General features: G+C 39.3%; 1 protein-coding gene across 7 annotated transcripts in view; it reads left to right on the top strand.

The window, feature by feature from the left end:
- SGCG (sarcoglycan gamma) overlaps positions 1–13031 on the top strand; it is a 216857-nt gene that overhangs the window by 90673 nt on the left and 113153 nt on the right. For all 7 annotated transcript variants that reach the window (XM_058437777.1, XM_032755115.2, XM_058437771.1 and 4 more), the window contains one exon: positions 2988–3075. In XM_058437777.1, coding sequence (XP_058293760.1) covers positions 2988–3075 — 88 coding nt within the window. The remainder of the gene's footprint in view (positions 1–2987; positions 3076–13031) is intronic.

Genomic DNA, 13031 nt, shown 5'->3' with positions numbered 1-13031 from the left:
CAACAGAGTGAATCTCCCATCTCTTAAAAAAAAAAAAAAAAAAAGTTTTTTAACAAAAAATAGGCCAGGTGCAGTGGCTCACGCCTGTAATCCCAGCACTTTGGGAGGCCAAAGTGGGTGGATCACTTGAGCCCAGGAATTTGAGACCAGCCTAGGCAACATAGTGAAACCCTGTCTCTAAATTAGACCAGCCTAGGCAACATAGTGAGACCTTGTCTCTAAAAAACATTTTTTTAAATAAAAAATGTAAGTATACACTCAAAAAGATAAGCAAGATCTACACACAGAGTTTTCCTTTCCAAAAAAAAAATTTCTATTAAAAAAGAATTTTTAATTTTAGATGAAAAACCAACCTGCTCCTCTCTCCCTGCATTTTTGTGTGGCAAATTCAAGTGTTCTACTCTGCGGTGTTTCTAACATGCAGGAGAGAACCTTGCTGTAATTCATCTTTATTTCTTTAGGAAAGGGAGTGAGCAATGTAGTTCCGAGTGTAGTATTATCAAGAGTGGCTTAAATCAAAAAGCACAATCTGGCCAGGTGCGGTGGCTCACCCCTGTAATCCCAGACCTTTGGGAGGCAGAGGCAGGTGGATCACGAGGTCAGGAGATCGAGACCATCCTGGCTAAAGCAGTGAAACTCTTCTCTACAACAAAAAATTAGCCGGCGTGGCGGCGGGTGCCTGTAGTTCCAGCTATTCCGGAGGCTGAGGCAGGAGAATGGCGTGAACCCGGGAGGCGGAGCTTCCGGTGAGCCCAGATGGCGCCACTGCACTCCAGCCTGGGCGGCAGAACTAGACACCGTCTCAGGAAGGCCGGGCACGGTGGCTCACGCCTGTAATGCCAGCACTTTGGGAGGCCGAGGAGGGAGGATCATGAGGTCAGGAGATCGAGACCATCCTGGCTAACACGGTGAAACCCCTTCTCTACTAAAACTACCAAAAATTAGCTGGCATGATGGCGGGCGCCTGTAGTCCCAGCTACTCGGGAGGCTGAGGCAGGAGAATGGTGTGAATCCGGGAGGCAGAGCTTGCAGTGAGCCGAGATCGCGCCACTGCACTCCAGCCTGGGCCACAGAGCCAGACTCTGTCACAAAAAAAAAAAAGGAAAAAAAAAAACAAACCTCAATCTTCATTTATTTATTCCATGAATGAGGTAAAGAACAGTTCACCAACTCATGTTACTAGTAAAATCTTGCAATGCAAATGTGCAAAATTTGGGACACTTCGTAAATAGTTTGCTATTTAAGTGATAGATATTCCATTGAACCTCAAAGAATTATTATTTAGCATTTATGTTTCTGGCATTTGGTGTGACTACTCTCCCATCCTGGAGACATCAGAGAGCTGTGAAGGTAGCCAGTAATCTAGAAATTCAGTTTACTCTTAGTGGTCCCTGGGCCGTTAGTCCGGAGTCACAGAACCTCTCAAGTCCCATTAACAGGCTTCCCGTACCTTAGCAGTCCTTTCAGGGCATGTCAACATTTCGCTTCACTTAAATTTTAGAAAGGCAGCTATTTCTACCTTTAAAGCTCAAGAGAAGCAAACTGCCCATTTTGTCTTGGGAGACAGAGGAATTTGCTTTTCCAGTTGGTTTTTATTCATATCTAACTTCAAAATTCATACCTGCTTGTTATAAAATTTTTCAGACAAGTAAAGCGAAAAAATGTGATTTTTTAAAAACCCAAACGAAATAAAAGCAACAGAAGGAAAAATGCACATGGTAAAATTGATTGTTTAAAATCAATAGTAGAGTCAAATATTGGCAAAATCTGGATATACAAAATTTGACTCAGGAAAATTGATCTTGGTAGAAATGTGATCATCAAAGAAAACTCAGACTGTCAAAAGCCACGATGGACGGCATTCATATAGACAAAAATTAATGAACCAAATATTTTTAGTAAATTTTATTGTAGAAAAAATCTATTGAAAATATTTCTTAATAGGAAAATACGGTAATAGTTTACCTGCATGGAAAAATTGTTCAAAGAATTAAAGTAGATTGCAGTGGGGAAAAAAGCAAAAAGTAAAAATTAAACACACACACACACACACACACACACACACAAAGAGGGAGTGAAATAGCCCATAATGCTACCCACTTAGAGACAATCGCTAACATTTGGAGTACCTCTTTGGCAGTTTTCTCTAATATTTCCATAGTTATTGGCCAATTCCAGCATTGTACTTAAGTCAGCTTTGCTAATTAATACTATTCACTTCATAGTTAGCATAGCTATACAGTTGACTTCCTCTGAATTTATGATTTAAATACATTGTTTTCTCTATTTTTTTGTTTAGGTTTAATTCTGTTTGTTTTAAATAATCAACTCAGACTGCATGTGCTTTTTCAAAACTATTGTTTACTGATACATAAAATTGTGCTTTGAAATTTATTTTTCTTTCTGTTCTCTGATGTCGATTTTATTGTGTATTTTCTAATGTCTTAAGCTAAATGCTTAGTTTATTTTTAATTTGGAGAGCAAGAACAAAGCAGTCAATACCACAAATGTGTCTGTAATTATAACTCTGCTGTATACATAGATTTTTTTATTTTGATAAAGTTTACTTCACACATTAGAAAAACACAAATGTATTATAAAAATATGGAAATAGAGAGTAGCAGGAAAAAGTATATGGCATTTCTATTACCTAGAACCCCACTGTTGTAGGTGTCTTTCCTTGACATAGCTGTGACCATATAGCTCTGTTAAATTGCATATTTGTCTAAATAATTCATTTTTTTATCCCTATCTTGCGTTTGGGGCTCATTTTATGATTGTTATTCTTTTATCTTTCAATAAATACTCAAAATGTTAAAAAAATATGATTCAGGAATTTTTAATTGTCAGCCACAAATTTATAGGATTTCCAGGATCTGTGACAATGGATAAATAATTTTATATAAATCCTAAATTTACATAGAATTATAAAGATATAATCATTTTAAACAGCACATATTTTGCAAATTTTATAAATCCCTTTCTAGGACTCATCTCTGCTTCTACAATCAACCCAGAATGTGACTGTAAATGCGCGCAACTCGGAAGGGGAGGTCACAGGCAGGTTAAAAGTCGGTGAGTCCAGCTTCATCATGGTGCTTTGCATGCATGTGGTCCATGAATAGTGCTAAATGAATGCATTGTTTTTTCTTCTAAAGAAATCAAAGCTACTTATGAACAAAGTATGAATTTTCTAAATATCATGCTGTGTTGACCACAGAATAGCACCACAGAGTAGGGTGGGGTCTAGGGGACAGCCTGAAGTACTTTGATTGGAGTTATTTTTGTTCCAAGAAATAGAGGACAATTAAAGCTAGCACAAGAAACAAAATGTTTATTGTGGGTTACCAAAGACTCTTGCAGCAACCAAAGGAAAGGAACCCAAGTAGCTGGCCTCAAAGAGCACAGAGACCAGTGGCTGAGAGCCAAGAATAGATTCAATTCCCTCCCAGTTCTTTCTTCTCTTTTCTCTCCTTCTCCCCATGTGCTCCATTCTCCTCCTTTCCAGTTTATCTTTGCCACCATTTTCACTTGGCTGTATCACTTCTCACTGTACAGAACCTATAGGGCCTCCCTGATTCATATCTGCTCGGCTGTAGTTATCAACATCAAACAGTTAATCTTCAATTACGCAAATTCTAAATCCATGAAGTACTCTAATTAGCCCAATTCATCTGTCCCACCACATTCCTTAGGGTCAGTCAGCTATGTACACCCATCCAATCAACTAAGGCCGGAGAATAAGGTCACATGGGAGCGAGGTCACATGGAATCCTGCAAAGGGAGAAAAATATCAGCAAGAAGAAATATAGATGAAAACAATACCAGAAGAGCAAACCAGCTGATGAGAAGGAATGCAGTCCAGGCTTGGTGGCTCACGCCTGTAATCCCAGCACTTTGGGAGGCCAGGATGGAAGGATTGCTTGAACCTAGGTGATCAAGATCAGCCTGGGCAACATCTCTAAAAAAATAATTTTAAAAATTAGCCAGGTGTGGTGGTGAATGTCTGTAGTCGCAGCTACTGGGGAGTCTGAGGCAGGGAGGATCACTCGAGCCTAGGAATTCGATTGTGTGGTGGAAGAGACCCTTTGTTTGAAAAAAAGAGAATAAGAATAAGGAAGGTATATACATTCACTATACTATTAACGTTGGATAGATTTGCTGAGTCTAGGAAACTGGATGGCCCTTGTCATTATCAGAAAATAAATGAGAGGTGTACTGCCAACACAAACTTCCAATGTCTCTCTTTTTAATGGCTATTTTTACAAAACAGAATAGTGTTACATGGGAAACTACAGCCTTATGTTAATCTGATGATTCCTTTTTATTATACTAATACAAGATGTTCTGTATTTTATTCTCTGCTTTATAACTTATTCTTGATCATAAATTGTATCTCTCTTTGGCCTGGAAGTTTTGTTTAATAACTAAGTCCAGTGAAATTCTCCGTGGATCAGGAGATGAACCCCAGTTTTTCCTGCATATATGTTCTTAAGATGTGCTTAAAACAAATCATATTTTCTTGATAAATTATACAGTATTATTATTTATCTTTACCATCATTTCTTGAAAATCTTTAACTGCCTATAGCTTTCAAGTGTTTGAGGAATTTTTGCCCATTTTTTCTCATTCATTCCAACAAATATTTGTTGAATGACTATGGGCTACCTTATATGCTATCAAGTAACAATAATAAAGACTATGTAATTATTTCTTAGAAGCTACAAAAGTAGAAGAATCTTCTTATATTCCTGTAAAAATTAATTAGTGGCCAGGTGCAGTGGCTCACGCCTGTAATCCCAGCACTTTGGGAGGCCGAGGCAGGTGGATCATGAGGTCAGGAGATCAAGACCATCCTGGCTAACACGATGAAACCCCGTTTCTACTAAAAATATGAAAAATTAGCCAGTCGTGGTGGTGGGCACCTGTGGTCCCAGCAACTCGGGAGGCTGAGGCAGGAGAATGGCGTGAACCTGGGAGGTGGAGCTTGCAGTGAGCCAAGATCGCACCACTGCACTCCAGCCTGGGCAACAGAGGGAGACTCCGTCTCAAAAAAAAAAAAAAATTAATAGTACAAATACACATTCCTCTGTTTATCTTTTTGTTGGGTGTGGATTTTCATATATTATACAAGGGAATTTAGATATAATATAAACCTGCCTCTCATTTCATAGATGAAAAAACTGAAGGACTAAAAAGCAAATTTGCTCAAGAGCACATAGCTAGTTAGTAGAGAAGTCAAAACAGGAAAGACTGAGGGCTTACTTCTCTCAGCCAGCTGTTTCCACTGGCCCTCCTCTCTAATCAGATTTCTTGAAATTATGGCATGCCAGTAACTGTTCTAGTTGCTTCGAATATAGTTTCCATTTCATTTTTGTCACCAAGAAATTACCAAGGGTTTTGAAGGTTTTGTTTTGTTTTATTTCTATTTTTTTAAAAAGGCTGGGTGCAGTGGCTCACACCTGTAATCCCAGCACTTTGGGAGGCTGCAGCAGGAAGACTGCTTAAGCCTAGGAGTTCAAGGCTTCAGTGAGCTATGATCACGCCATTACACTCCAGCTTGGGTGAGAAAGTGAGACCATCTCTAAAAATAAAAATAAAATAAGTTACACATCAAAATCTCTTTGGTTTGAACTGTTCGCCTCAATCTCTAGTTTGAACCTTGGTGTCTCATGTCTGAGAAAGTGATTAAATTAGTGATTTCTAGTAAATCTTCAGTTGGAAAATCTCTGTTATATTGAGAACCTTGAGCTAGGAAATAGCACCAAGCTCACCAAATCCAAGGTTTTCTCCAGTACATGACTTCCCACAGTTGCAACCCTTCCAGTCTCATATTTCCTGGAAGAAGTTAAATTTTGCCAGTTTGGGTATTAAAATGTAATTTATGTGAACTAACCATATTAATCTCATTTAATTAAATGAATAAGTGTTTTCTACAAAACCACTGAAAACAATTTGCATTCAATACAGTCAAAACCAAAAATCCCAATTAAATTCTGACATGATTTGGATGTGTGTCCCCTCCAAATGTCATGGTGAAATGTGATTCCCAATGTGGAAGGTGGGGCCTAATGGATGGTATTGTATCATGGGGGTGGATCCCTCTCAAATGGCTTAGCACCATACCCTTGGTGATGAGTGGGTTATCACTCCATTAGTTCACATGACATCTGGTTGTTTAAAAGAGTCTGGGACCTCCCTCTTCTCTTTTGCTCCTACTCTTACCATGTGATGCACCTGCTCCTTCTTTGCCTTCTGGAATGATAGGAAGCTTCCTGAGGCCCTCAGCAGAAGCATATGCTGAAGCCATGTTTGACAAACCTGCAGAATTGTGAGCCAACTAAACCTCTTTTCTTTATAAATTACCCATCCTCAGTTATTTCTTTATAGCAGTGTAAGAATCGAGTAACACAGAAAATTGGTAATGAGGAGTGAGCCATTGCTATAAAGATACCTGAAGATGTGGAAACAGCTTTGGAACTGGGTAACAGGCAGAAGTTAGAAGAGTTTGGAGGGCTCAGAAGAAGACAGGAAGATGACAGAAAGTTTGGGACTTCTTAGAGACTTATTAAGTGGCTGTGACCAAAATGCTGTTAGAAATGTGGGCAGTGAAGATTAGGCTGAGGAGGTCTCAGATGGAAATGAGGACGTTATTGGGACCTGGAATAAACATCACCTGTGTAATGCCCTAGCAAAGAGCTTGGCTGCATTGTGTCCACAACCTAGGAACCTATGGAAGTTTGAATTTAAGAGGGATGACTTAGTGTATACTGCAGAAGAGATTTCTAAGCAGCAAAGTATTCAAGAAGCAGTCTGGCTGCTTCTAATAACCTACAATCAGATATAAGAGCAAAAAAAAAAACCTTAAAATTTGAATTTATATTTAAAAGGGAAGCAGAGTGTAAAAGTTTGGAAAATTTGCTGATTGGCACTGTGATAGAGAAAGAATTCAAGCAGGCTACAGAGCAATCACTTACTAGAGAGCTCAGCGTGGCTAAAAGGGAGCCTAGTGCTAATATCCAAGACAATGGGGGAAACGCCCTGAAGACATTTCAGAGATCTTCTAGATAGCCCATTCCATGACAAGCACAGAGGCCTAAGAGGAAACCATGGTTTCAGGGACACTGCTTCCCATCTCACAGCTGCTCTAGCTCCAGCTGTGCCTTAAAGGGCCCCAGGTACTACTCAAGGCATGGCTGAGGAAGGTGCAAGCCATAAGCCTTGGTAGCTTCCACGTGGTGTTAAGTCTCCAGGCCCGCTGAATGCAAGAGGAAGCTTGGCAGCTTGCACCTAGGTTTCAGAAGACGTGTAGAAGAGCCTGGATGCCCAGTCTGAAGCATGCTGCAGGGACACAGTCCCCACAAAGATAGTCTACTAGAACAAGGCTGAGAGGAAATGTGGGGGTGAAAGCCCCAAAGTCCCTACTGGGGCATTGCCTAGTGGAGCTATGGGAAGGGAGCCACTGCCCTCCAGGCCCCAGAATGGTCGAGCTACCAGAAACTTGCATCTTGAGCCTGGAAAAGCCACAGGCACTCAACTCTAACCCATGAGAGAAGCCACTGGGACTGCACCCTGTAAAGCCACAAGACTGGTGCTGGTCACCTTGAGGTGCCATCTTATTGCCCCTTTCCTTTGGCTGATTTCTCCCTTTTGGAATGGCAACATTTACCCAATGCTTCTACTACCATCATATCTTGGAAGTAGATAATTTGTTTGTATTTTGTAAACTCAAAGTGGAAAGAGATGAATCTCAGATGAGACTTAGGACGTTAGACTTCATGCTGGAATGAGTTAAGACTTAGGGGGACTATTGGAAAGGGATGATTGTATTTTACAATGTGAGAAGAATGTGAGATTTGGGGGCGCAAGGGAAGAATGATATGGTTTGGATATTTGTTGCCTACAAATTGCATGTTGAAAGGTAACCTCCAATGTGGGAGTTGGGGCCTGATGGGAGGTGTTTGGGTCATACAGGTAGATCCTTTATGATTGGTTTAGTGCCATCCCCTTGGTCATGAGTAAGTTTTCACTCAGTTAATTCACAAAAGACCTGGTTGTTTAAGAGTCGGGGTTTTGAGGGTTTTTTTCCAAGATGGAAGATTAGAGGCATTATTAGCATGCCTTTCCCACTTGGAAAGACATAACAGTTTATAGAGAATTATGCTGTGAACTTGTTTCCAAGAAGCAACACAGGAATTTAATAAAAAAGCTGAAATAAAGCACACTTTGAAAGAAGCAATGGGCAGCAGCTTACACCACGAACCAGACGGGAAGCTCCCCACAGAAGACAGTGAACCTGCTCACACACCCAGCATGTCACTACTACAACCAACATCTTAGAAAGCCATCACACAGATTCTCTATAACCGAGGAACTCATACAGACTCTTCACCACTGAAAGTACCCATAGCCAAAGCTAGTTGACAATAACCTATAAATATTAAAGCCATATCCTCAAGGTACAAAAAAGAATTTAAAAACACCCCAGCAGAATCAAAAAATAAATGCAAAATTAATTAGAAGAAATAGTTACCCAAATGAGAAGGAACCAGAGAAATAATTCTGGCCGTATGAAAAAACAGGGTTTTATAAAACTTGCAAAAGCTCACATTGAGTCTCCAGCAGTGGATCCAAACCAATGAAATCTTTGAAATACCAGATAAATAATTCAAAGTGTTTATTATTAAGTTACTCAAGGAAATACAAGAAAAAAACTGAAAACTAACATGAAAAACTTTTTTTTAATATACTTTAAGTTCTAGGGTACATGTGCAAAACATGCAGGTTTGTTACATATGTATACATGTGCCATGTTGGTTTGCCGCACCCATTAACTAGTCATTTACACTAGGTATCTCTCATAATGCTATCCCTCCCCCATTCCCCTACCCTAAGACAGGCCCCAGTGTGTGATGTTCCCCTTCCTGTGTCCAAGTGTTCTCATTGTTCAATTCCCACCTATGAGTGAGAACATACAGTGTTTGGTTTTCTGTCCTTGCAGTAGTTTGCTCAGAATGATGGTTTCCAGCTTCATCCATGTCCCTACAAAGGACATGAACTCATCTTTTTTTTGGCTGCATAGTATTCCATGGTGTATATGTGCCACATTTTCTTAATCCAGTCTATCATTGATGGACATTTGGGTTAGTTCCAAGCCTTTGCTATTGTGAATAGTGCTGCAGTAAACATAGGTGTGCATGTGTCTTTATAGTAGCATGACTTATAATCCTTTGGGTATATACCCAGTAATGGGATCACTGGGTCAAATGGAATTTCTAGTTCTAGATCCTTGAGGAATCGCCACACTGTCTTCCACAATGGTTGAACTCGTTTACACTTTTACAAACAGTGTAAAAGCGTTCCTATTTCTCCACATTCTCTCCAGCACCTGTTGTTTCCTGACTTTTTAATGATCACTGTTCTAACCGGTGTGAAGTGGTATCTCTTTGTGGTTTTGATTTGCATTTCTCTGATGACTAGTGATGATGAGCATTTTTTCAGGTGTCTGTTGGCTGCATAAATGTCTTCTTTTGAGAAGTGTTTGTTCATATCCTTTGCTCACGTTTTGATGGGGTTGTTTGATTTTTTTCTTATAAATTTGTTTACGTTCTTTGTAGATTCTGGATATTAGCCCTTTGTCAGATGGGTAGATTGCAAACATTTTCTCCCATTCTGTAGGTTGCCTGTTCACTCTGACAGTAGTTTCTTTTGCTGTGGAGAAGCTCTTTAGTTTAATTAGATCCCTTTTGTCATTTTTGGCTTTTGTTGCCACTGCTTTTGGTGTTTTAGTCATAAAGTCCTTGCCCACGTCTATGTCCTGAGTGGTATTGCCTAGGTTTTCTTCTAGGGTTTTTATGGTTTTAGGTCTAACATTTAAGTCTTTAACCCATCTTGAATTAATTTTTGTATAAGGTGTAAGGAACGGATCCAGTTTCAGCTTTCTACATATGGCTAGCCAGTTTTCCCAGCACCATTTATTAAATAGGGAATCCTTTCCCCATTGCTTGTTTTTGTCAGGTTTGTCAAAGATCAGATGGTTGTAGATGTGTGGTGTTATTTCTGAGGCCTCTGTTCTGTTCCATTGGTCTATATCTCTGTTTTGGTACCAGTACCATGCTGTTTTGGTTACTGTAGCTTTGTGGTATAGTTTGAAGTCAGGTAGGGTGATGCCTCCAGCTTTGTTCTTTTTGCTTGGGATTGTCTTGGCAGTGCAGGCTCTTTTTTGGTTCAATATGAACTTTAAAATAGTTTTTTCCAATTCTGTGAAGAAAGTCATTGGTGGCTTGATGGGGATGGCATTGAGTCTATAAATTACCTTGAGCAGTATGGCCATTTTCATGATATTGATTCTTCCTATCCATGATCATGGAATGTTCTTCCATTTGTTTGTGTCCTCTTTTATTTCGTTGAGCAGTGGTTTGTAGTTCTCCTTGAAGAGGTCCTTCACATCCCTTGTAAGTTGGATTCCTAGGTATTTTATTTTCTTTGTAGCAATTGTGAATGGGAGTTCACTCATGATTTGGCTCTCTGTTTGTGTGTTATTGGTGTATAGGGATGCTTGTGATTTTTGCACATTTATTTTGTATCCTGAGACTTTGCCAAAGTTGCTTATCAGCTTAAGGAGATTTTGGACTGAGACTATACATCTAGATATACAATCATGTCATCTGCAAACAGGAACAATTTGACTTCTTCTTTTCTTAATTGAATACCCTTTATTTCTTTCTCTTGCCTGATTACCCTGGCCAGAACTTCCAACACTATGTTGAATAGGATTGGTGAAAGAGGGCATCCCTGTCTTGTGCCAGTTTTCAAAGGGAATGCTTCCAGTTTTTGCCCATTCAGTAAGATATTGGCTGTGGGTTTGTCATAAATAGCTCTTATTATTTTGAGATACGTCCCATCAACACCTAGTTTATTGAGAGTTTTCATTGTGAAGGCTGTTGAATTTTGTCGAAGGCCTTTTCTGCATCACTGGGGATAATCATGTGGTTTTTTTCTTTGGTTCTGTTTATGTGATGGATTACATTTAGCGATTTGAGTATGTTGAACCAACCTTGCATCCCAGGGATGAAGCCAACTAGATCTTGGTGGATAAGCTTTTTGATGTGTTGCTGGATTCGGTTTGCCAATATTTTATTGAGGATTTTTGCATCAATGTTCATCAGGGATATTGGTCTAACATTCTCTTTTTTTGTTGTGTCTCCACCAGGATTTGGTATCAGGATGATGCTGGCCTCATAAAATGAGTTAGGGAGGATTCTCTCTTTGTCTATTGATTGGAATAATTTCAGAAGGAATGGTACCAGCTCCTCTTTGTACCTCTGGTAGAATTTGGCTGTGAATCCATCTGGTCTTGGACTTTTTTTGGTTGGTAAGCTATTAATTATTGCCTCAATTTCAGAGCCTGTTATTGGTCTATTCAGGGATTCAACTTCTTCCTGGTTTAGTCTTGGGAGGGTGTATGTGTCCAGGAAATATCCATTTCTTCTAGATTTTCTAGTTTATTTGTGTAGAGGTGTTTATAGTATTCTCTGATGGTAGTTTGTATTTCTGTGGGATTGGTGGTGTTATCCCCTTTATCATTTTTTATTACATCTCTTTGATTCTTCTCTCTTTTCTTCTTTATTAGTGTTGCTAGCAGTCTATCAATTTTGTTGATCTTTTCAAAAAACCAGCTCCTAGATTCATTAATTTTTTGAAGGGTTTTTTATGTCTCTGTCTCTTTCAGTTCTGCTCTGATCTTAGTTCTTTCTTGTCTTCTGCTAGCTTTTGAATTTGTTTGCTCTTGCTTCTCTAGTTCTTTTAATTGTGATGTTAGGGTGTCAATTTTAGATCTTTTCTGCTTTCTCTTGTGGGCATTTAGTGCTATAAATTTTCCTCTGCACACTGCTTTAACTGTGTCCCAGAGATTCTGGTACATTGTGTCTTTGTTCTCATTGGTTTCAAAGAACAACTTTATTTCTGCCTTCATTTCGTTATTTACTCAGTAGTCATTCAGGAGCAGGTTGTTCAGTTTCCATGTAGTTGAGTGGTTTTGAGTGAGTTTCTTAGTCCTGAGTTCTAATTTGATTGCACTGTGGTCTGAGAGACAGTTTGTTGTGATTTCTGTTCTTTTACATTTGCTGAGGACAGCTTTACTTCCAACTAGGTAGTCAATTTTGGAATAAGTGTGATGTGGTGCTGAGACAAATGTATATTCTGTTGATTTGAGGTGGAGAGTTCTGTAGATGTCTATTAGGTCAGCTTGCTGCAGAGCTGAGTTCAAGTCCTGGATATCCTTGTTAACCTTCTGTCTCATTGATCTGTCTAATATTGACAGTGGGGTGTTACAGTCTCCCATTATTATTGTGTGGGAGTCTAAGTCTCTTTGTGTGTCTCTAAGGACTTGCTTTATGAATCTGGGTGCTCCTGTATTGGGTGCATATATATTTAGGATAGTTAGCTCTTCTTGTTGAATTGATCCCTTTACCATTATGTAATGGCCTTCTTTGTCTCTTTTGATCTTTGTTGGTTTAAAGTCTGTTTTATCAGAGACTAGGATTGCAACCCCTGCTTTTTTTTTTTTTTTTTTTTTTGCTTTCCATTTGCTTGGTAGATCTTCCTCCATCCCTTTATTTTGAGCCTATGTATGTGTCTGCACATGAGATATGTCTCCTGAATACAGTGCACTGATGGGTCTTGACTCTTTATCCAATTGCCAGTCTGTGTTTTTTAATTGGGGCATTTAGCCCATTTACATTTAAGGTTAATATTTTTATGTGTGAATTTCATCCTGTCATTATGATGTTAGCTGGTTATTTTGCCCATTAGTTGATACAGTTTCTTCCTAGCATCAATGGTCTTTACAATTTGGCATGATTTTGCAGTGGCTGGTACTGGTTGTTCCTTTCCATGTTTTGTGCTTCCTTCAGGAGCTCTTTTAGGGCAGGCCTGGTGGTGACAAAATCTCTCAGCATTTGCTTGTCTGTAAAGGATTGTATTTCTCCTTCACTTATGAAGCTTAGTTTGGCTGGATATGAAATTCTGGG

This window comes from Hylobates moloch, unplaced genomic scaffold (assembly GCF_009828535.3).
Source record: "Hylobates moloch isolate HMO894 unplaced genomic scaffold, HMol_V3 SCAFFOLD_4, whole genome shotgun sequence".
Lineage (NCBI taxonomy): Eukaryota > Metazoa > Chordata > Mammalia > Primates > Hylobatidae > Hylobates > Hylobates moloch.
The sequence above is the reverse complement of the archived record's forward strand: the minus strand, read 5'-3'. Positions and strand labels throughout refer to the sequence as shown.